At 39.0% G+C, this 25321-nt stretch overlaps 1 protein-coding gene across 4 annotated transcripts in view; it reads left to right on the top strand.

Moving 5' to 3' along the window:
* Nucleotides 1–25085, top strand: part of STK39 (serine/threonine kinase 39) — a 278425-nt gene extending 253340 nt beyond the window's left edge. For all 4 annotated transcript variants that reach the window (XM_019656621.1, XM_019656624.1, XM_019656623.1 and 1 more), the window contains 2 exons: nt 16918–16982; nt 23549–25085. In XM_019656621.1, the coding sequence (XP_019512166.1) occupies nt 16918–16982; nt 23549–23623 (140 nt within the window). In that variant the 3' untranslated portion in view covers nt 23624–25085. The remainder of the gene's footprint in view (nt 1–16917; nt 16983–23548) is intronic.
* Nucleotides 25086–25321: the final 236 nt, after the last annotated feature.

Genomic DNA, 25321 nt, shown 5'->3' with positions numbered 1-25321 from the left:
CATCTCTTTTCTGGTTTCTCTTCTGTATTTCAATGACTGACTCCTCTTCATCCTCAGTCTCATTACTGCACACAGCATGAGCCCCTTCTCCACATCCTCCCTCAAATGGCTCCCTTCCCTAAGATAATCAACAGCGTTATTTACATGGCTAGCAAGCTACCTGTGTCTCCTAAGGACCTCACATCACGGTGTTCCTTTCTTGTCTCTTCCCTTGCCAGAAGTGTTTTGTTTGTCTCCTATTTTTTTATTCCCCAAATCAATGTGACATCTATCCCACTTATTTTTTTACCTACTACCTGTTATAAAAGGTCTAAATCCATTTGTTGTGATCAAGTGTCTAAGGCTGAAAGACAGCAAATTGGTATCTTCTCTCTTTATCTATTAGGGAGGGACTGGGAATCTGAAATTCAAATAGTTTTATAATGTTTCATGTATTTGCGAGGAGAGGAACATGTGATATCTGACCCTCCTTATAAATACAAAACATTTCTGAAAATTTGGTAATCTTCTAGGTCAGGAATTCCAATATCATTGCAAGGACCAAAGCGGAAATTCTAGTAGTTGTTTCCCAGATTGCTTTAGGTTGACATTTTTAAGCATCAGAATGATTTGGTCCCCGATAGTCCTCAGAGACCCAGCAAATCCTCACTGCAGGCTGTTATTCCCCCTGGCATCCCTTCAAATGATTTCAGATAATGGTAACAAAAAAAAAACCTTTTTGATAATTATCTTGATTGTTTGGCATTAAGGGCAATGTTCTTGAAGCATACATTTAATATCCTCTCTGCTTTCCCCACCCCAAACAAGATTGGAATTTCCAATAAATCAGTTTACTGTGCAGGCTGACGGTGCTGGCCAAGCACATCTAACTGATGGATTCCAATCCAGAGAAATATTAGTGGGATAAAAACTTAAAGAGCTTTGACTGTGGACTCTGTGATCCAGTATTTGGCATACTCGATATTCCCTTTCTTCCCAAAATACTGCATTTTATTTAATGACTAAGATAGGAAAAAGTGCAGGCCCATAATAGCAGTGAGTGTTAGGCTTCTAAGAGTTTTAAATATGAAGTCATTTTGAAGCTATTGAATTTTTAGGATATTTATTTCCCAAAAATTACCTTTTTATGGCTTGCTAGTAGGTGCTGAATGAATGTCTTCATACCCTAAAGCAGAGTTCGGCAAACTTTTGAGATGGAAAAGCCAATCCTGACCCTCGAAGTTTTGCGAGACCTATAAAACAAATGAAATCACCATTATGTGAATAATACCCTTTAAAAACTTTATAAGTGAAACTGTGATAGTTTTAGTTTCATTTTCAATTTTACTTCAGAGCCACATGTACGTACCCAAAGAGCCGCATGTGGCTCGTGAGCCGCAGTTTGCCGACCCCTGCCCTGAAGCACGCAAGTTAACATTTAGTGTTAATAACAATAGAAATGCATATGTGGAGTCTTTGGGGCTATGTTTTACTGTTTATAGAGACCTGCTTTTCCCCCTAAATTAATGCCATGTGTCTACCGAGAGTTGAGTTCGGTAAGGCTAGTGGTTTCGTTCAGATGCACTACCAGGTAATAAAGATGTAACCAGTGTGTTATGAAATGGGTAATGAAGGAAGATTGGAACTCCCTTCTCTACGCAATCTCAGCTGTAGGCTAAACACTTCCTCTTGGTCTTGAGTGATGTCTAGACACTCCTGCCTAGAGAAGAAAGGCTGTCCGTAACCCCTGGATGTCCCTTCTAACATCAGGACACAGGATAAGCTGCTTTGCCATTGCTAATTTTATTCATACGTGTTGTGGGGAAACAAACAAATGTACAAACAAAAAAACCAATTCAGTTCTTCTACTGAAGATGGTTTTTTCCCAATGTTGTTTTTTCTTTGTAATAATAGCTCTTCTTTCTCCATTACCCTGGTGATAATGGAATAGTATCAGGAAAGAAAAATGAATTCCCTGATAGGAGGTTTCTTATCTGTTTAATTAGGTGAGATACAGTGATTTCTCAATTAATGAATCATCTGAGGAGAAAAGCTTCTCCTATATAAGGTTAGTTGTGTTAAAACCCACACCCCATTGCACGCAGGTGTCTTAGAATGTCTGAGGCAGGTCTGCCTACATGAGGATACTAAAGCCAGCTATTGTAATGCCTGCATTATCTTAACCTAGGCAATGTACTTGATTAATCTGTTTCACGTTCTATGGGAAAACATCATTTTTTTTTCTTTTTTCTTTTTCTTTTTTTTTTTTTTTAAGCTGAGCCATCCTGCTACCTGTTGGCAGCTCAGCGGCTGCTCAGCTCGGGCTGGACTTGAACCGCTGTTGCTCAGAGCTCAAACTCTTGAGCGAGCTCTTAACCAACTGAGCCACTCGGCCGGCCCAGAAAACATCATTTTAAATGAGCCATAAATGTAAACACTAGCTGTACACATATAAAACTTTCATGTTATAATGTATAAAAATATTGACATATTTAATGATATGTTCAATTGTAATCAATAGTTACACAACTTAAAGTATTTTTATAAAACCAAATCAAAATTTTAGATTTCTTTCGCCAAAGTTTTATAAACAATGATAGTGTTTTTCAGTGTGTATAGTTAACATCATTGTTAACTGGTATTTTATTTAAAATCTTTTAATACAAGATAGAGTTCAAACTCCTTGGTGACAAGATCTAGATGATGGGCCCCTGCCGGCTTCCTCAGCTGTATCTCCCATGATCCCTCAGCCCCAGCCTGGCTCCAGGGTGCTGAAACCTCAGTGTGCTCCCAGTCGGTCACCTGGCAAACTCCCACTCTTCTTTCAAGGCACAGATTAACTATCACTTCTCCACAGCATTCTACCCAGAACTCTCCAGGCAGTTGCTTCTGTGCTGTCCTTACACCTTATTTCTACCCCTCGAACAGCACTTACGGGATTGGGCTGTAATCACTTTTTTGTGAATCTGCCCACACCCTACTTCTGTTTGTATCTCCCCAACATCTAGCAGGAACACCAGCTTATGGTACACACTTCTGTAAGAATTTGTTTAATACTTGAATGATCATAATATACATATTGGAACACACATCTGCTTTCAAAAAAGCCATGGCTCTGAATAGGCAACAGCTTGAATTTCCTTGTACGCAACTTCTCAACACTCCATCCCTCCTAACCCCCCAGCCTTTGGCCCATAATGCAGAGGGGCCAGGCTCTCTGCTGTCTCCTCATGAGCTACTTTGTCATAATAAAATATACATCTGAAAGATCTTTGACTAAGTACCACTAGCAACCACCCCCACCCCTACCCTGGAGACTCTGGAAGGTCAGAAACAGCAGAAATTGGAGTCTAGAAGGCTTCAAGTGTTCAAGTTGGGATGGGAGCAGGCACAGGAAGGTAAGAGAACATGACCCATATCCTGTATTATAATTTAGGGAGGGAAGACCCAGGGCACGCTGTCAGGGTAGAAGGGGTCATCTTATAAGAGTCAGTGCTCCATGCCCAGCTGCCAGCAGCTGAGAGACTCAGTGCAGAAGGGGGAGATGAGGAGGCCTCAGGCTCAATGTACTATAATCAGAAAGCACACTTGACTGCCTGAACTCTCCTTGTAGGTTTAGGTGAATGTTAGGAACCAAGGGAGGTTCCACCCTTCCTTTCACATTAAAGGAGAATGATTCCGTGTCTACTAGTTTCTAATTGCCTAAAATGTCTTTACTGTGAAATCCATCCTTTTATATATGATGAGAGATCAAGGCTCAGATTTAATTACAGATACCTGGATGAGTTAACGTAGTATCTTTGACAAAATATACTGCTAGTTTATTTTCATTCCTACATTCATGCCATTATTATTTATGTGCACCTTCTGTGAGCCAGACCCTGGGCTGGGTATTGGTGTACAGTAGTGACCTAACAGACGTTGAGTCTGTCTTTGTGCTACCCTGGCCTGTGCCTGTTGGAGAGGGGACGCGTTTTTAAGCATCTAGTACATTTGAGGTTCCTTCTATGGGATGAGGTAGGTAATGTAAAGTGGAAGCTGGAGGTCTGAAAGGACAAGTTTTATAAAACTTCACCCTGAGCAGCTCTACGTATCTTCATCTGTGTGGAGGGAAAAGATCAGCTTCTGAAAAAGTACTTCCTGTTCTTGGCACCCAGGTACTTGCAGCTCTTGCTATGAATAATTTAGCACCTACTGGGCGCCAGGCTCAGTGTTGGGTACTGACTGGGCATCTAGCGGTGACAGGTGGTATCTGCTTTCAGGGAGCCCGAGGCTGGCTCCCTTGTGAGTGGGATGACCATGTCAGTGTACCATGCACACCAGGACATTCCTGACTGTCCTGAAGAAAAGGCACCCCTCACAGGGTGATGCCTTCTTCAGCTGCCCCTATCACGTCATTTTCTTCAGGAACACCTTTAAAAGTAGCCGCCATCTCCTGAAGGAGATCCTTATGCTTCTTCGGCCAGCTTGTGTCTCCTGCTGTTCTTCGGGTCAGGGATAGAACTGTAACCCCCAGGGTGGGTGGTGAATATTGACAGACGTTTTGTGTGGGTTACATGGCTGACTGGATAAACAAATTCCGTACTTAACTTTTTATTAAACATGCAGTTTTTAAAAAGTTCACTGGTGTCAAAAGGGTTTAATACAAAATAGAAAAGGATTCCTAAGTAAGAAAATAAATAGTCATAGACGGATCTCATACAACAAACCTCAGAACCACTATAACAATGTTCAAACTGTCCTCTCTGCTCTATGGTAGGACTGGTCAGCCTTTCCTTTCTACACGTATTTGATGTTCGTTAACCTCTGATTTCCTGATGACTCCGCCAACTGGCGGCCTAACAGCTTTCAGTATTTTGTGGTTTTCCCAGTGGACCTCAGCACAACTAGCTGGTACCTCAGTTCCTGGCAGGGGCATCAGCATTGATGATTTCTCCCACCACCACCCTATCCAGAGCAGTTAGCTATCCCTGGCCATCCCTTTATGTAGTAAGCTATGCCTGCCGTCCTTCAAATAGAGGTGGAGTCACCTTGCATCGGGGAGGGGGGGTGGGGGTAGAGGAGAAGGAGGTTGTGGAAATGGCCTTTCAGATTTAACCATGTGTTAAAGTGAGATCTTTATTCAGTGCAATTATGTCTCACACTTTACTGGATAAGATCAAAGCTTCAGGTACAAAGCAAAAATGCCAAACCCATCCCAGCTTATTGTCATGCAAGGATTAACAGTAATTTGTTTTTCAAAAATAAAAATACAGGACAAATGTTAAATTGAATAGGACACCAGAACAAGAAGCTTCTTTATGAAGTATTTAATTTTTGTATTCCGTAGCTCTTTTCTGCATTCCTATAATTTTCTCTGCATCTCTTATTCTACCATTGATTGTGAAGTTTCTGCAAAAAGTTTCATTTAAATATTTTGCCTTGTTGTTAGAGATACTACATAACACAGCCAGTTTTCTTATACCTGATCCAAACCAATCTATCAAGTATCATATAAGAGGGAAGGACAGGTTAATATTATTTTAGAAACAGTCTAAAATAGTACTACTTAAAGTATGATCTATGTACTATCTTGTGCTGTAATGTCAACCAAACTACATTAGTAAGCACATTGTATAGTACAGTTGACTTGTTTGGGTTTTTTGGTTTTTTGTTTATTTTTGGTAGCAAGATTTTCTCAATGAAGGAAGCAATGTTCGATTTACATCCTGGTCCACACTCCATACCTCATGTAGACAGGTAGACATGTTTGCAACTGGCTGCCTTGTGGTCTAAGCCACAGGGAAGGTGGTTTGCAAGCCTTATATGAAGTATTGTTAACAGGATTAGATTTCAAGTCCTTTATTTTTTAGGCTATGTCCTAACCTAAAGTGAAGTCCCAGTTAGCCCTTGAATTGACCCGACTTATTATTATTAAAGAAGTGAGTTACTCAACCTTGCTCTGTACCTTTTACTGGCTACTGAAATCTTACTTTAAATAAATGCTTTGGAATGTACTACAAGTAAAGAAAAAAAATTAACTCAAAAAATGAAGATAAAATAGATGTCCTCTGGGGCGTTGCCATATAATGTAAACAAGCGCGCCGCTCTCTCCTCCTCCACTTGGGCTGGCCCCATGCCTGAGAAATGCTTCTATTTGGAGGGCAGCCAGCAAGTGCCAGGCTTGGTGTCCATCAGGTTCCTCCACTCACTGTGCTTATGCCAGATGGCTCTGCCTTAGTCGGCTGCATTGGCCCATAATTTAAGCAGCATTCCTCATATCAGTGTGTTTACTGTCTCATTAATTTTAACCTTTCCAAAGCTTCTCGCAGCCCAGAAGCCACTAGGTTAAATCCTAAACTATGTGTGTCCTATTAATATGTGAATATTTAAAAAATCTATAAAACAGATCAAGGTAAAGCAAGAGTGACAATAAGAAAAATTGATCCTATGAAGTTAAGTGTTTCATTTTCCTTTGGCATATTTTCTCTGACTGATTAGAACTCTTCTAGAATTTGTATGATTTGACAAGGTCACAAAGACAGGTTAAAGCTGAATAAAAACAAAATGTGTTTTTAGTGAAGTGATTATAGGCATTGAAAGAGACACAAATTGGTTTTCGTTTTATACAGAGGATCCTGGAGAGCAGTCGTCCTGTTGCCTTAATTTGTAGCACTTGCTGCATGTAAGTCTTCCCTGGACAATGGTTGTAGGATTGTCACTAGAATCCCAGGGTATGTTTTACCTTCATGCCTTATATATGTATTGTCTTGTTAATATTTCAAGAATGTCCTCCTGGGTGTAAGATTCTTCTTGGAATCGAGACGTCTAGCTTAATTAATAAGACCTTATTGCTGTAGCCACAAGACCTGCAGAGGCTTTCTTTGTGTCTCTAGAAGTCAAAGTTGGATTTCTTTCTTTCTTTCTTTCTTTTTTTTAAATAGATTATTTGTTGGGGAATTAGGGAAACTATGTCTATATGAATGTATGTTTATATGTATGTCCATATACAGTGTTGGGGAATTGGGGAAGGGGAACAGCCAGATTATTGTCCTTCAGTCTTAGTTGCGGAGGGTGCAGCTAGCTCAGCTCCAAGTCCAGTTGCCATCCGGCCGCCCATCTGCAGCTCGCAGCCACGCAACTCAAGGTGCCATGTTCAATCTTAGTTGCAGGGGGCGTAGCCACCATCCCATGCGGGAGCAGAACCAGCAACCTTGTTGGTAGGAGCATGTGCTCTCCCTAGCTGAGCTATCCTGCTACCTGTTGGCAGCTCAGTGGCAGCTCAGCTTGGGTGCAATTCACTGGCCCATGTGGGAATCGAACCAGCGACCCTGTTGCTCAGAGCTCGCGCTCTTAACCAACTGAGTCACTCGGCCAGTCCCGTGGATGGATTTCTTGTGTCTTTCTCTTGTGCCTTCCATGATATGATCATTTCCTTCTCTTCATTCTAGTCAAACTCATAACCTATACATTTAAAAAGCCCTAGTAGAAAAGGGTTGGGATTTCTGAACTGTATAGGAAACTCTAGGTGTTCTTCCAACTTATGGGCTGAAGCTGCTTGAGGTCTGTCTGGGGTGTGTGTGTGTGTGTGTGTGTGTGTGTGTGTTTATGTTTATTCATTCATTTACTAGATGAGGTAGGCGCTCTGAACATCTTACCTCTCAGATGAAGTAATACCTATATTCCCTTAACAAAGATATTTGGTTTTTCAGAGAAAGCCTTCTAAGTAACCCAGAAAAACCACACTTGCATTTATGGAAACCCTTACTACTTTCATAGACACTTTACTTAACATTTTCAGTACCCTTTTACTTTTTTTGCCAGAAAGCAGCTATAAAAAGATTCCACCAAAATATGTACATGGAAAGATGCTCTACTAGGAAAATGCAAATTAAAACTACAATAAAATACCACTACACATTAATTAGAATGGTTAAAATTAAAATGACTGATAATACCAAGTGTTGGCAAGTAGGTAAGAAACTGAAACTCTAATAGACTGATGGTGGAAATTTAAAAATGGTCAAACCCTAGGAAACATTTTGGCAATTAAAAAAAAAATTAAACATACATCTACCATATGATCTAGTCATTCTACTCCTAGGTACCTACCCAAGTGAAAGGAATATGTATGTCTATCTGAAGACTTGCACCTGAATGCTGGTAACAGCAAAAGCTCAAAACCACCCATACATCCATCAAGAGGTGAATATATAAACAAACTGTAATGCATCCACACAGCAGAATGCTACTTAGCAATAAACAGGAATGAATTATTGACACATGATACAGCATGGATGGATTTCAAAATAATTATGATGTGTGAGAAAAGCTAGACAGAGAAAATGAATATACACTATATGACTCCATTTGTATAAAATTTTAGAAGATGCAAACTAATCTACAGAGGCAGAAAAAGCAGTTTCCTGGATAGAGCAGAATGAAGGGCAGGTAGGGGAAGGTGAAGGGATTTATAAAGAACCTGGGGAAATATTTGAATGTGATGGATATGTTCATTATCTTGCTTGTGGTGATGGTTTCAGTAGTGTGGACATATGTCAAAACTTATCAAATTGTACACTTTAAATTGTGCAGTTTATTAGATGTCAACTATACTTCTGTAAGAGTGTTATAAGCTAACAAAAGGCCCCCCCTCTAACCTGCTTACATTAGTGTAAAAGAAGATGTAGGTAAGTATTTGGAACAGTGATTATTAAGATTATAAAGGACATGACCCCATTGAGAAGCTGGTAAAAGCTACACACCCTCTCCCCAGAAATGTGCACACAAAGTTTTGCCCACAATTTAGAGGATTACAACACTAAAAACGCCAGATTAAGACATATACAGAATTCTTCATATTTTTTGAAAAACCAAAGTACTTTACGATAGCTGTGTCTCCCAAGCAATAATCCTCTTTGTTTTTCCAAAGCAAAAAAATTAATAATTCCTTTCATCTCAGATGAATGTTGTATATTCTTGGCAAGCATGACTTTAAAGTTTAGCCATTCTTCATAACATTTTAATTTTTTACTTTCTTCATCCTCATTCTAAAGAGGAATTAAACTAGACACACACTGGTATATCACCTCCACCATCTAAATGAGCCTATAATTTTATTGATTATACCATTTCATTGCTCTTAAAATGAGCAATAATAGATAACATAATGATTATTGGACACTTTCGGTAACCATACTGTGGTCCAATCCATAAAACTCTACCTTAACGATAGTAAAGGAAATTCAGGATCAGAATATCTATTTTATGATTATATTTGAAAAGACAGATTCAGTACCAGCCAGTTTAGCTATTCCAAGCTGTTTCACAATTTTTCACTATGCCAAGATAATATTAATGAACGGGAATTTACCTGAACCTTAAGGAGAATGGCAAATGTATTGCTGTTTATTTTCCCCAGTCCCTCCCTGCTATGTGTAAATAATACTAATATTCAAGTCTGTTTGACATTTTGGTGTCAAAGACTGCTTGCTTGCAGTACCTGTAACTGAAAATCTTGTCTAACCACTGCTTTTTCTCACCATCCAGAATTCTGAGTGAAAAGCAAAGAAACGTGTCACGTAATATACACATTTCCGCTTTTCCTCTAATATTTATCATTCGCACTCTCTTATACATATGATAATGGAAATGCCTCCTAAGGTGATTGTACCAAGCTCATCCTTGGACAGAGTCTTAAGGTTTCCAGGAAAAAGACTTGGAGACATAGATTTGCAGGCAGGCAGTTTTTTGAGGAGTGCTTTCATGATCAACATCTGTGAGGGAAGAAAGGAAGTAGAATTTGGCAAATAGAGGAACTAATTATCACTGAACCATACTAAACACCTCGTAGCTAATCCCATAGAGAACTGTGGATCTGAGGTGACCTTGAGGGTTGTCCTGCTGAGAAAACGGAGACCTTTTGCTCTCATTGCCAGTCTTTGGATGCAGGCTGCCTCCGGGGAGAGGGCCTGACCTTGGCTGAGACAGCAGTCTTTTCCCAAAGGGTAATGAAGCTGAGAGTCATCAGCGACCAGTAACCCCAGCAGATGGGAGGACAGGTGCCTCATTCCTGAAGAGAAGATGTGGGTCACACAACACAGTATCCATTATAGTCCACCCCCTGTACTGCATGGGTCCACCTGGGAGTAGTTCCTGCAGGAGTGGCTGCTTTCTTTCCAGGGGAGAGCTATAAGAGGGAAGATTTGGTTCGTATGATTTTAGTTCCCACTGCTGCATTTAGTCCTAAGGCCATACTGATACTCATCATGCTCACCCTCTACTACCCACTGCACACTCCCTTCTCTGGGCTACCAGCTACACTAGTCTGGATACAAGGTCAGATAATTAAGTTCGCAAACTTATCCTAGAAAAAGGGCCCCATACCTCATTGCTGAATATCACTATAGTCACCTTCCAAGCACTCCCCTTGGGAAGCTATGCACCAGCGCCAGCACCTAGTCCACCCTTCAAAGCAATTTTGGAACTCTTTTTCCAGAATGGCCATCAGAGCTCTTGTCATATGACCCTTGATGTCCTGAGTGTCAACAAAATGTCTTCCTTTCAATATTTCCTTTATGTTCGGGTAATGAAAGAAATCATTGGGGGTCAGATCAGGTGAGTAGGGAGGGTGTTCCAATACAGTTATTTGTTTACTGCCTAAAATTCCCCTCACAGACAGTGCCGTGTGAGCTGATGTATTGTCATGATGCAAGAGCCATGAATTGTTGGCGAAAAGTTCAGGTCGTCTTTTTCACACAGCCTTTTCAGCACTTTCAAATAGTAAACTTGGTTAACTATTTGTCCAGTTGGTACAAATTCATAATGAATAATTCCTTTGATATCAGAAAAAGTTAGCAACATTGTTGCAACAAGTTGGTGAACTTAATTGTCAGATCTCATATGACCTGGGGTGGCCTACACACTCATCTCTGAAAAAATCTAAATGAAAAGTGGCCAGTCTTTAAAGTCATGGTTGCCTAGGATACCCGATATTCATTAGAGATGAGCCCAGAGTTACTTTATTTGCTTTGGGAAAACTAAATGGGATTGTTGCTTAGGAGAAACATTTGTAAAAATTCATCTAAGATACTGATAATTCTTCAATAAGAGGATCTTAACCTGGGGTTTTTAGAATCTTAGCACCCTCTTAAATTGACATGCGCTATATGTCATACGCGAGGACCATAGCAGTGAACAAGACAGATAAAGTTCCGATACTCATTGGAGCTTATGTTCTGAGTGTGTGGGGGTAAGTGAAGGGCCACATCCAAAATTTATTCATGAGTATAGAGCAGGTCTGGGAAAAAAACGCTGGGAAAAGAAATAGAGAGTGAGGTGATAGCGGCAGGGGTGTTAATAGGTAGCCAGAGACATTTGAGCAGAAGCCGGAAGGAGGGAGGCAGTCATGGAGAAGGAGCACTTGCGGCACAGGGAATGGTGGGTACAGAGGTTCTCGGTGCAGCCTGCCTTGGATGCTCAAGGATCTGCGCGAAGGCTGTTGTGGCTGGAGCGGGGTGATGCGGGATGAGGTCAGAGAAGGAGCAGGAGGCCTGATCAGGTGGAGTTTGTTGATCTTACTCTGAGCCGGAACGCCATCACAAGGTCCTGAATAGAAAAGTAACAGGGTCTGATGACACGGTAGAGGGCTCATCTGATTGCTGGGTGGGAGCTAGGCCATTCAGGGACAAGAATGGAAGCAGGGAGACAACAGAATATTGTACAAGTTCAGGTGAGCAATGATGGCAGCTGTACTTGGTTAGCATCAGGGGTGTTGAGAAGTCATCAGTTTCTGTGTACGTAGATGTATTTCAAAAATTAACCTTTTGCAGTGGTGAATAAGATTTTGTCTGGGTGGACTCATGTCTTGTTAGGGAGACCACCTCATAGATGGTGTAGAGGCCTGACCACCGCACTGTATTTCTGAAGCTGCTGTTGAATAATATTGTATGTCAACTATAATTATATATACATATAGTCATGGGATGTGGATTATATTGTGGGAATGGAGTCAGTGGAATTGTAATAGACAAGCATGATATCGGGGGTGGGAGGGCAGTAGATGGGGGAGGGGAGTTGTTTCTGTGTGAAGGGTGAAAAGGTTAACTATTGCATTGTTCTGTACACGTGAAACTAACAGTAAAATTTTTTAAAAAAAGCTTTTGTCTGGGTTACGAAAGAGTTTGAATCTAGTGGGGAAATCAGATCTGTAATGCATTATCTCATCACACCGTGGTAAGGAACGTGGTAGGGACCTAGAGAATAGTGGGAATTTATAGAGCCCTTCCTGGGAAAATCCAGGGTAGAAAATAGCAAAATCTAGACTGAAGAGATAGGTTGAGACTGGACTATGGAGGGTCTCATAGACCACATTAAAACTTTGATTTTATCCTTGATTAAAGGATAAGTGATCTGAACAGGTATTGCGTAAAGAGGTAACACATTCCAATTGATGACTTTGATTCTCCAAGTAACGCTCGTGAGTGTGAGAAAGGGGGCTCAAGAGGGGTTAAGCCTGAAGGCAAGGAGAACAGTTAAGATATGCAGTTGTCCAGGGTAGAGATAATAAGCTAATATTTATTATGCAATTGCTGTATATTAAGCACTATTCTAAGCACTTGTCGTGTAGTAAGTCAATTCTTGAAAAAGCTCTTATCAGGTAGGCACCATTAATATCCACATTTTACAGATGCATAGCCTCAAGCACAGAAAGGTTAAGAAAACTTGCCTAAGTTCATGAGGCTACACAGCTCTAAGCAGGAGGCAAGATTTGAACTCAGGCCCTCTGACTGGTGAATTCACGCTCTTACACACTATGTTACACTGTCTCATGAATAGATGAGCCTGGAGATTTACAGAGAATAATAGGACGAATCTCTTATTCTGTCACAATCTGAATTGTTCATGATTTTGCGTTAGTGTTTTGGCAGTATCCATAAGAAGCCCACCCTCATATCATCTCCTTTGCTGCCTGCTCAGAGCTTGGATTCTCATTTGGCACCCATTTCTCTTTCTGTGCAGTCTCAATCTTCCTTTTGTAGTAATGCAGTGTACAGGGCGCAGATGTTCAGGGCGTATCTTTGGATAAAACAATTTGTGACATCATCACCTTGTCAGGTAACCCAAGTCTATGCTTTTGTCATCACAGAATTCCTTACTAGGAATTCATCAGACTTGGTCTTCACTGGTAAGCTTTTCCCCACAGCTTTTGTGTAGGAATAGCTTAAATAGATTCACTCACTGCCACCAGGACATCAGTACTCTATGAGGTTGTTGTGAAATTCACTAGTATCTGGGGAGAAAAGTGTATCTTTTGACTAATCACTCAGCATACAAACACAGACTGTCAAATAGTCATTATATGACTGTTATTTTTCTAGCTGTCAAAATGTGGAGAATTTGAGTAGTACAAGGGTTTCACAGAGAAAACTGTCTGGAGAATGCCCGACTTAGTTTGTCTAAGAAATGGCAGCTCTGCTGCCTCGCCTCTGTTTAGATTCAGGAAGGTATTGAGCATCAGCATCTTGTTCATGTGCTTGTTAATGACATTTTTACAGTTTCATGAAGCACAATACTTACTGTACCTTAGGCCAAATGTTATCCAAAAGAGCAAATAGAAACTTCCAGCCCCGACAGGGATTCAAACAGAAAGCATGACACAGGGACACAAAAATAGCACGGAATAGTTTGCTCACACAAAGGTATCCTGTAGAGCCAGTGGGAGGGCAGAGGGCCACAGCCCTGGGGCTGGTGAGTAGTGTGTGTCCTGTGTGGCCAAAGGCAGTGGACTGGGGAGGCGGGGAGAGGAGCGCTCAAGGAAGATAACACAGAGCCTAACGCAGAAACTAGGGGAATGTGTTTCGTTTTGAGAAAGCCAGGAGGATCGGAAGGGAGTTGATGGCCTGAGTAAGCAGGATTCCGAAGCCCCGTATTTCTTGGAAATTCAAGTACCTTAAAACATGGAGTTCAGTGTTACGAGCACGTACTCGAGAAGGTGCAAAGGAACAGCCAGCCCTACTCAGCTCTTCCTTCTCAGCTCACGTTCCAGGTAATGAGCATCTTTATTTTTGAAATCCAGGTGCACAGTCAGAAGGGCGAAACAGTGACACCCATCCTTTTAATGAATATTGCTACTGGATGAGAAATTAGCATCGCCCTGAATTTTATGTGATGTCAGTTAAGTGAAGGTATTTTATAGCACTTTACAACAAATTAGAATCAACTAAATTGAAAATAAGCCTAGCAGCTGGGATAAGTAATCAGGTAAGAGGCCAGTTTTGCTATTTTTGCTTTGAGCTGAAGACAGAATTTGAATTGCTAATGTCCCTGAGGTATAGGATTCACAATTGGGGAGCATGGTTCCTGGGATGATTGTTTAAGATGTTAGCGGCTCAGCCTTGCCCTGCAGTCTACAACTTGCTTAGTCATGTTCCTTGGAAATTGATGCTAGCACATATGCATGTACACCAGGGAGAGGGTTGTGAATTGGTGTAGGACAGAGCTCTGCTTCTGATGGCATATTGGATAGCAGACTAGAAATAGATGACCCAGGTCAAGGTAGTAAATCATTCACATTAACTGAGAGACTCTAATAAAAAGACCGAAATTCATATGAAAACTTAATGTCCACTCATATCAGCCTAAATCAGAGGAGCTATTAGAACACTTCCGTGTTTTAAGAAAACAGTGACTGTGTCCAGTTGCTGCAATTTGCATCTAGTCAGAATGACCTAACATCATAAATACAGTAATACCTTGGTTTGTGAGCATAATTTGTTCAGAAAACAAACTACTCACATTGCAAGATGTCACTCGTTTACCACATTAAAATGTGTTAGAAATGTTTGCTCATCTTGCGGAACACTCGCAAACCAGGTTACTCGCAATCCAAAGTTTACTGTGCTGGCTTTGGTGGACAGAATTCTACAGCAGAGCTCTTCACTCCATGAACCTGTGTTTGCTGCTTGGATTACTAGATGATTTTAGCACCTGAACTATGCCAGGAAGCTGTTGAGGAGGCCAGAAAAAGGTTGGTGAATATCTGTTCTGAGGTTGGTGGCCTAGGGTATACCTGATGTGTGTTGTAAGTTTGCTTATGTGGTCAAAAGGAGAAAAAGATGACCAGGAGAGGGCTGTTACCATGTATGAAACTGTGCAGATCACTCAGAATGGAAGTTAATAAGAGGGCAGAGAGGAAGATAAAATGATACTTGTAATTATGGCTTATAAAGAGAAACAGGACATATTATTGAGGACAATAGTCTGCCCTTATTCATGGTTTTGTTTTCCACAATTTCAGTTACCTACAGTCAATCATGGTCTGAAAAATATTAAATGGAAGGTTCTAGGCATAAACAATTCATAAGATTTAAATTGCACGCTGTTTTGAGTAGCATTATGAAATCTTGCACCGTCCCAGTCCTCCCAGTCCCTGATATGCAGCATATACCACCACCACCCCTTCCCGCCTGTTAGTCACTTCATAGCTGTCCTGGTTACCATGTCGGCTATCTTGGTATCGCAGTGCCTGTGTTCAAGTAACCCTATTTTACCTAGTAATGGCCCCAAAGCACAGGAGTAGTGATGTTGCCAATTCAGACATGCCAAAGAGAAGCTAAACAGTGCTTCCTTTAAGCGAAAAGGTATATATGTATAAGAAAAAAACATAGAATACATAGGGTTCAGTATGATCCAGTTTCAGGCATACACTGGGGGTCTTGGAACGTATTCCCTGTGGATAAGTGGGGAGGACTACTGTATATAATTTTCAGTTTTCCTCTCTGCAGCTGACAGGTTAAATGAAATTAAACTAATCTGCATAAAATCCATGTATTTAGGTTTCAAACTTAGAGAAAAATAAAATTTGAACGGACTTCTTTCTACTTATAAACTTCCTACTTGAAACATTTTACTCAAAATGTTGTATATGTTTACTATTTATTTTAAATATTTTTATCTTAAAATATTCAGGTTCCTTTTCAGATACCTTTACTGAAGCAGCAGATAATTTGAATGATAAACGGGACTTCCTTCTCTAATTCCTTCAATAGTAACTTCTCTTTCCCTAACTAATAGCCCTTACTTCACTTTCAGTACTTTGTACTTTAGGTTTGGGTATGGAAAGAACAAGGTATTAACCTTCCGTCATCATTACCGTTTGATAATTTTGTTTATAAACAGCACCCTAAGCCAGAGGAGTAAGCTGGAAAAGACTTCTAGTAGACTTCTCTACTAGAGTATCAAATATATCATGACACCATGGAGAAAGGGACAGGTCTCTGAAGAATCGGCTAATAGTGAAAACATATCTTCACTATTGAGCTCCAAATTGACAGCCTCTAGTGCTTGACCCTGTTCAGGCACCTTGGGAATTGTTGAAGGTGGCACTTTACAGGTTTGACAGGTCATTATGCTCTGATAACATTAAAACACATGCTCAAATCATAAAGGTTATCCATTATATTTTGTTGCTTTGATAAAAATGGGTGCCGAAAATTGAGTGAATTTATAGGACAGGAGTTCAAATATGCTGACCTATTATTTCCAAAGAAACAATTCCTTGCAATACCTCTCCTGTTTGCTTTGTACTGCCCTCTCCTGGCTACTGAATTCCTTAGTAAAATGAGTGTTGAGAAAAACCAAGTGGAAACCCTGAGGGCTGCTATCATTTCTATTTTCCATTAGAAAGTAACTTCTCATTTTATTTTCAGAAACGTGGGTCAATGTATAGTTAACTCAGATTAACAATACATTAATTCAGATGTGCTGAAGATATAAATTGGTGTAGAAAATGTCTGTGTGAGAGTAATTTGGTCATTTATATGGACTTCATAATGTCTGTGAAAGAAATGATTTTGCAGCTAATTGCATCATTAGTCAAATTTTCTGGATCATTTATGTGAAAATCCAGTGTTATTGGAAATAATTTGGACACGTTTTCTCCATGTTTGTATTTTACAGTGGCTGCTAATTTACAGAAGATTGTAGATGATCCAAAAGCTTTAAAAACATTGACATTTAAGTTGGTAAGTGGGATGTTATAGAAAGTCGGTAAATATTTTGCCATAATGTGCCATTAAGGAATAATAATATAGTTTCATAACCTGCTCTGTAATTTTGTTGCTGTTTTCTTTTGGGATCCATTTTTGCATTCACCATTTGCCTGTTCAACATTTGGGAACATTTTCTGATCATGACCAGAAATTTCCTCTTTCATGAGCAAAGCTTTGTTCTTTTACCATTACATCTTGAAGAGATTGAGAAACCGTGAGCACCATACCATTTTGCTTCCTGTTTGTTTAGCAACGTGACCTTATAGAACAAAATTAAACAATTCCAAGCAACACTTTTTTTTTTCAGGATTAAAACATTTATTTGGATGATACATTTCATAGTTTTCAGTAATTTGTTTAAGAGCATTTTTTTCAATTACAGTTGACACACAATGTTCTGTTAGTTTCGGGTATACAACATAGTGACTATACATCAATATATGTTGTATACAGCAAAGTGTTGGTCATCTAGGCCTTAAATTGCTTGCAGCATTCTGATTGGCCCTTGATACAGATTAACTGATAATTTAAAAATTAGTCACTTAATGTACTGTTTGCTAAAGCATTCCTGAAGTGAAAGCCAAGTGGCTCTAACTTTTAAAAAATTGAGGCTGATTATTGTAGAAATGGTTGAGGTAATTGGAAGCAATTGTAGAACAGCTAGTGAACAAAGGCATCACATTTTAACTCCACATTTCAAATCACAGCAACAGTTTCTAATAGAGTGGAGATATTCCAGCAGTTTTTCTGTACAAGTAGATTTTTAATTCAAGTACTGGGTTGGCCACAGAGATATAAACTACTGAGCATTCTGAGATCATTGTGAAACCAAGAGATGGTGATTATGGCTGGAAATGGAGAGAAGCCCAAATAGTCAAAAGCAACTATTTTCCTGAAAGTTTTAGTAGCTCTTGGTGCAGCCTGGGCTTTGGGGATATTGAAAGCACCCCAGTGATTTCAGTGTTCAGCAGAGGCTGAGAAGCATACCATTTGTAAGTGGCTCCTTCTCTAATCTCTTTCCTCTTCCCCACTCCCACCACTATTAGAACTATTTGGCTCAGGTTTGAAAAGGCATCCTTTCTTATTTTGTATATCTGCTTATAGAAGAAAAACAGTGGCCCAAGGAGCAAAGATATTGGTTACATAAAGAAGTGCATTTAAGGGCCAGCTGAGTGTCTCAGTGGTTAAGAGCTCACTCAAGAGTGGGAGCTCTGAGCAACAGGGTCACCGGTTCAATTCCCGACCCGAAATGAGCTGCCACTAAGCTGCCAACAGGTGGCAGGATGACTCAGCTAAAAAAAAAAAATAAGTCTATTTACTTGTTTTTCTCTGCCCAATCTTAAGCTTTAGAGATCTGTAGCTTCATTTGACAGATAAAATAATAAGTAAAGTATGATTTTCATTGTTGACATGGCCAGGGGCAGGGAGATCCAAAGCCTTTTTTTTTCATCACTTCTAACAAAGTGGTTCAGGCATAGAGGGCATTCCAGCTCCCGTATAATGTGCTTTGGGTTTGACATATCAGTACTGTTTTGCTGTTGGTGTAAGCCTTGAGACAAGTCTTCATAAATGTTTTTTTTAAGTCTTTTTTTTGTTTTTTAATTTTCTACCTTGCAATTTTGTAAAGTAAATGAGTCTTGCTTTCAGTGTGGAATTTTCGAAAGTACGTTAGTGACAATTCGAAGTAAGATATTTAATTTTCCCTTGAAGATAGAATACAAATTGTAAGTACATGTAATTAACATCCAATTGGTACACATTTACATGAGCATTATAGATTTTAGTTACTGAAGTTGAATAACATGCATTGCAGATAGCAATCTCGTGAGCATTTTGGTAATTAACAACTAGAGGGCCTTATTTTTAGAAGTTTTCAGCTTAGGTATAGTAAGAGGCTGCATGACCAAGGTGACATTTCCCAAAAAAAGACACAGAAAGCCAGAAAACTCAATTCCAGAAGGTTCATGGAGCAGCTCTACTCCTCCTGCTCGAGGTCTAAAGCAATGGTCCTCTCCAAGCATAGTCCCAAGACGCAATGTCAGCTTCACCTGGAAACTAGAAACGTGATAAAAATGTAAATGCAAGGGCCCATCTCAGGCTTAAGGTATCAGAATCTCTGGGAGATGGGTTCAGGAATCTGGTTTAACAAGGTCTCCAAGTGATTCTAATGCAGGCTAAAGTTTCAGAACCATTGCTCTAAAGGAAACTTGGAGGTTCACATCTTAGGAAGCATTAGGGTAGAACAGTGGTTCTCAAACCTTACCGAATTTTTGAGTCACCTGGGGAGCTCAAAATATCCCAGTGCCCAGGTCGTATCCCTCAACCAGTCACAACCTCTGGGGTGGACATGGCTATTAGTATATTTGTGCATTCTTCGGATGGTTCCAAAGTATAACCAGATTTGGGGTGAAGGGAATCCTTGTGGTTGACACTGGAGGATGTAGGTCCCCCACAGGAAGCAGGCCACACCTGCAGGTCTGGTAGGAGGGGTGAGTTTCCAGTACAGACATTTGAGTAAAAGCAGCCATTATACTCTCGTGCTAACTTCCTGATACTGTATTCATTTTCCTTTGAAGCAGAGGTTTGCAAAAATGTGAATCTTGGACTTCTGGGGTTCCTTGGGACCCTTTTTAGTAAATCCCAGATGTCAATACTCTTTATAATAATACTAAGATGTTACTTGCCTATTCTATTGTGTTGACATTGGTAGAAAAACCATAGTGGATACAACTGCTAATGTTGGCATGAATCAGGGCAGGAACACCAAACTCTACTAGTAGCCATCACGTTCTTCAAAGTCTTGCACGTACTCATTCACTGTAAAAAAGTTTTAAAAATACAAAAGCCCGTTTCAGTTAAGAATTTTTCTAGTAAGGCAAGAAACATAATTAATTTTATTAAATCTCCACTTGAGAACTCATCTTTTTAATATTCTGTGTGATGAAATGGGGAAGTACTTTTTCAGAAAAAAGCACTTGTGACATTGTTTGAATTGTGAGCTGAGCTAGCCATTTTTTTTTTCTGGAACACATTTTTACTTGGAAGAATAACTGACAAACTATGATTATTCAGATGAGGAAATTGGCAGACATTTTTTTCCCAAAATGAACGAAGTAAGCCTGGCAAGTAAAGGAGGAAAACAACTGACAATATTTGTTGTGGATAAATTTTAGCTTTTGAGAAAAAAATAGGATTTTGGAAAGCTTGTTCCTATAAAAAGGAATGAAATATTGCCATTTGTGACAACGTGGATGGACCTAGAGGGTATTATGCTAACTGAAATATGTCAGAGACAGTAAAATACTGTATGATTTCACTTATATGTGGAATCTAAAAATTAAACTAACAAAACAGAAACAAACTCATAAATACAGAGAACATAGATGGTTGCCAGATGGGAGGGGTATTGGGCAGACTGGTGAAAAAGGTGAAGGTATTAAGAAGTACAAATTGCCAGTTATAAAAACAGTCACAGGGGTAAAGTACAGCATAAGGAATATAATTAATATTTTTTATAACAGTATGGTATCAGATGGGTGGTACTGGATTTAACTGAGTGATTGCTTTGTAAGTTATAAAGTGCCTAATCACTATGTTGTATACCCAAAACTAATAAAATGTTGTATGTCAACTAACTGAAAATACTTTTTTAAAGATTTAAAAGAAGATCCATTCAAAACGCAAGGTAGAACAATAGATTTTAATATAACAGAGTATGAAAAGTTTAATGCTGTAGTTTTAGATTCCCCTTTACAGCTAAGCCTTAAGAAACTACCAGTTGCCAAGTTTTAGTATAGTAACAAACAATATCCATGATTGTCTGTAAAGGCTATTAAAATACTTTTCCCTTGGGCTGGCCCAGGGGCTCAGTTGGTTGGGAGTTGGCTTGGGAATGCGAGCTCTGAGCGGCAAGGCCGCCGGTTTGATTCCCACATGGGCCAGTGGTGCTGCACCCAAGCTGAGCTGCCAACAGGTGGCAGGATGACTCAGCAAAAAAAAATAAAAAGTAAAATACTCTTCCCTTTTTCAACTACATTATATGTATTAGGCTAGATTTTCTTTATATACTTCAAGGCAAACAACATAAAGATATAGATTGAATGTAAAGCAGTACCAGTCTTCTCAAATGTTTCTTTTGTTTTGGTAAACATTTTCATGAAGATTTTATTTATATTAGCATGTAATGCATTTATTTTATGTTTAATGAATTAGTAAATGAATACTTTAGAAATTTCTGTTAATTTTTAAGACAGTCAGTATATTATAAATATAACCTACATAAACATTTCATTTTTAAAAAGTATTTCAAAAATATTACTTTAAATGTTTAAAATATTTTAAAATGTTTTAATTTCTAACACAAGTTAGTGCAATAAATAGAACCCACAAAAACATAAGCTTTTGAAGTCCTCAGTACTTTTTAAGACTGTTAAGGGATCCTGAGACCAAAAAGTTTGAGAAGGTTCCTTTAAATGTCTCTAGATTTTCAAATCTTTTGCATATTAGCATTTTGCAGGCTAGAGTGAGGGCGACAAGGATTCAGCCTTGGTTAAGAGAGAGTGAGCGAGGCGGAGGGAAGGGCTGAGTGCCTGGAAGCAGAGCCAGGCAGCATGGCCTTTGCCTCTGCCAGGAAACAGAACATTCCAGTGCAGCTGCAGGAGGCACTGGGACACGGTGGGATAGGACTCCCTAGAGACTCCCTATACCGTGCGCCCCAAATAACCACTGGTTTCATCACCCACTCTCATTGTAAATTCTCACTTCCGTTACTCTTCACAAGAAGGATTTAATATTTTTCTTTTATTTCTAGTGTGTTTAACCACCACTGGATATTTTGCTTTTATTTCTAATCATTTTAACCTCCTGCTCTTCACCCTACCAGATTCCCGAAGTAGCTTTAAATGCATTGATGTGCTTCCCACTTGCCAGTCTGACCTTTGAGTTACCACCAGCAGCAGTAATTGGTCCTTAGATGTTTGTCAGTTGCCTATTACACAGATTATCTCTGCCCCCATTCAATGGGTTGAGTAAATGACATTGTTAGCAATAGCTAAGCAAGCAGGAGAGAAGGAAAAGTTTAGGGAGACTGATAAAGAAACAGTGATAGCGGAATGAGAAAATTGGTAGGGGAGGTGAATATTACAGTATCAGTATGAAAAATCTACCATAAAGTATCTCAGCTGAAAAGCCTTACATGCCTATGTTATTTTGTTAAAAGTGATAAGGAAAGGAATGTTTTTGATCTGCCCCTGGCAACACAATAAAAATTATTCTTTACTGAATATCTTATCTGTCAAGTGAAACTAGAGAAATCATTGGACAGGCACAAAGTAAATGTTTTAAATGCTAACTAATGTTCCTACCCCTTAGGCTACTGATTTTCTTATGTAAGTATAACTACCCATACTGAATGTTACTTTAAAGGTAATTATTTTAAAATATTCAAGTTATATGTTCTAATTAGCTGCTTATTTTAAAGGAAAGTGCTGGGGTTGACAAAGGGCTGAGTCATGGAGCAGTGCTAAGCAGTCTCATTGTGATGATTGGAAAGGGATTTTTTTTTCTACGGGAAACTAATTATTTTGACAATAATTTAGCAAGAATTAGGCCAAGAAAAGATTTGTATGGACCTTTGGTAATTGCGTATTTCCAGTTATTCATCAGAGTTTTTTCTCCCCATTTGTGGCACTTACATATAGAGTGAAGCAGCAGCTTAGAATGGTGATCTGAGTAGTGTGCACACGTGTGTGTGTGTGTGTGTGTGTGTGAAGGAGAGAGAGGGAGATGAGAAAGAAAATAAAAATAACTTATGAATTAGGATCACTGAGAGGTTTAATAGGCAATGGCTCATTTCTAGTTCCTTTTGATTTTGAAGTAAGAAAAAAAAATTGACACTAATTTGGGCCAATTTTTGGCAATAAATATGCCCTAAATTATTACAAACAAAATTCTGTTATACAAACGTATCTGTTGTGGTACTTGTTCCTGTAAAAAATTACTGGTATTTAAATAAACGATTATCTATGATGAGCCATTCTACTACTTGATGACTTTTTTTTTTTTTCTGGCTAGTTTTACAGAGGAGATAATTTTGGTAAAAACCAAATTGCCCCGAGTGACCTGTTAGATCTCTTCTGTTCATTTTTATAATAGTCTTTTTAAAAGTATTATTAAGGAGCTCTAATTTAAAAGTATATTTAAAAATTACTTTAGATGTTGAAACTTTGTACGTGGTTTCTTGGAAGTTATATTGTTCATTGGCAGTTTGAAAGCTGAGAGCCTGGGCATAGTGGCGTTTTTATGGGTAACAAATCCCTTCTCCCAGTGTTTTGTACTTGTTAGCATATGATGATCAGACATCTTACAGCAGTTACACCCAGTAGCCATTTGAAAGAATGATTCTTAGGATCTCTCCTGTAAGAGACGGGCCACATGTCCCATACTGACTGTGCCTTTGCTTGGATCTGCTATCATGTGAACAAGTCTATAAAAACCAGCAGCAACAAACGAGTACTGAAAATGTATTTGTTTACTTTCAGGCTTCTGGCTGTGATGGGTCAGAGATTCCTGATGAAGTGAAGCTGATCGGGTTTGCTCAGTTGAGTGTCAGCTGATACATGTCGCCCTGATCTGTCATGCCTCCCCCAACATTCCCCGTCAACTTTCCCCTCCCCACACCCTCCCACCCCCTCACTCCCAGTTCCTAGCAAAATCAGAAGATTGTGAAGAGGCCGGCTTCGACAAAATGGGATAAAAAGTAATTTTTTTAAACTTAACACTCCGAGTTCTGCTTTATTCTCTAGCAATCCACAGTATGAGAACAAGCAAATGCCACAGCTGCACGAATGTTGCTAATTTTTCCAAAAGCTATTTAATATTCTTAGCCATTAATTCGGATATATCTCTTAAGTGAAAAGAATCTGAAATACACTCAGGTGGTCCTATTTATTGGCAACAAAAGGAATTTTTTCTATCAGAAGCTATTTCTTCTTCCATTGTTGTTCTTTCTGTTATATTTTAACTGTACATCTGATAATGCTGCCTCTCTTATGTTGTATTTAGAAATTAATATACTTATAAAATTAAGATTTACTAGCCAAACTTGAATTCTAGTTTTAAAACTGACTGTGAATTTTATTTTTCATATATTTATGCATTACACACCTTGGCTACAAGAAGAAAAGTTTTTGATTACATGCTTCTTGCAGTTAATCTCTTGTTATTTAAACAAAAAGTTTCAGGTCTATCTTTGGAGTATTTATAACTTCTGACTTTTGAAATGACTGAATTAGGAACTAGGATGCTTATTCTTTTGGTTTGTTTGCCTAAAAACCAATCCACAATCTGATTATCTCTTGGGAGAGGGAGGTGCCTTGCAAACTTTCATATTAAGAATGTGCCTGAGGCTGCTTTACTCTGGAATAGCCTCAGATTTAAAATTTCCTCTACATAAAGTGGTATTTGTAAGTTTTCCTTCATTGGAACATTTAGAATGCTATATAAAATGTTGCCATTCTATTAGATTGCTAATTATATACCCATCTCTAATTTGACTTCTCCTTAAATGATAGGATTTGTTGTCCCAAACGTGATAAACTTGAAAATACCAGAATCTTGAGTTTTACTTGAAATTCTGCAGAATACCCAGATGGAGTGAAAAAATAATAGAAAGGGTTTTGTGCAATGAATAAAAGGTAAAACGCTGTTAAGTTTCAAGAATAAATACTTTCAACTCAAGTAGCCCTCTTCTTAATTATATATTATGGAATAGTAAACCTTAGGATTTTCAAAATTGGAATCTAAAATTTTAGGGAGATGGGCTCCCAGGATGGTACCATTTGCTCTTTCCTTGCTAACCCTAGATATGGCAGCTCTTTAATGTACTTTAAAAAGCAAATATATATATTACTAAGGAAAACAAAGTTATTTATAATTGCCTTGTCATAATTCTTAAGGTGTTCTAGAGCCATTTGCATACAATTTAATGTAATTTCATTCCATTCTATTGTTTACACAACGATTACTCAAAGATGACTGCAAAGGTAAAGGAAAATAAAAGTGTATTGCACAAAGAAATTGTGTCACATTGTTTTGTCCCTTGTTTAGGTATTATCTGCATCGCTATAGTGATATTTAGCACTTTCATAAAAATGCCTAGTAAGAAGTAACTAGAGAAAAGTGTTCTAGAGAAAGAATAGGTCACCCAACCAGTCACAGAGAATCAGGTTTGACAAGTAACTTGAATTAGCTTGAGGAGAAAAATGAAAGAGAAATACTCACGCTTTACACAGACAGACAGGGGTCGTGGATGT

Source organism: Hipposideros armiger, unplaced genomic scaffold (assembly GCF_001890085.2).
Source record: "Hipposideros armiger isolate ML-2016 unplaced genomic scaffold, ASM189008v1 scaffold_263, whole genome shotgun sequence".
Classification (NCBI taxonomy): domain Eukaryota; kingdom Metazoa; phylum Chordata; class Mammalia; order Chiroptera; family Hipposideridae; genus Hipposideros; species Hipposideros armiger.
Note: the sequence above shows the minus strand (reverse complement) of the source record. Positions and strands in the feature narration are given on the sequence as shown.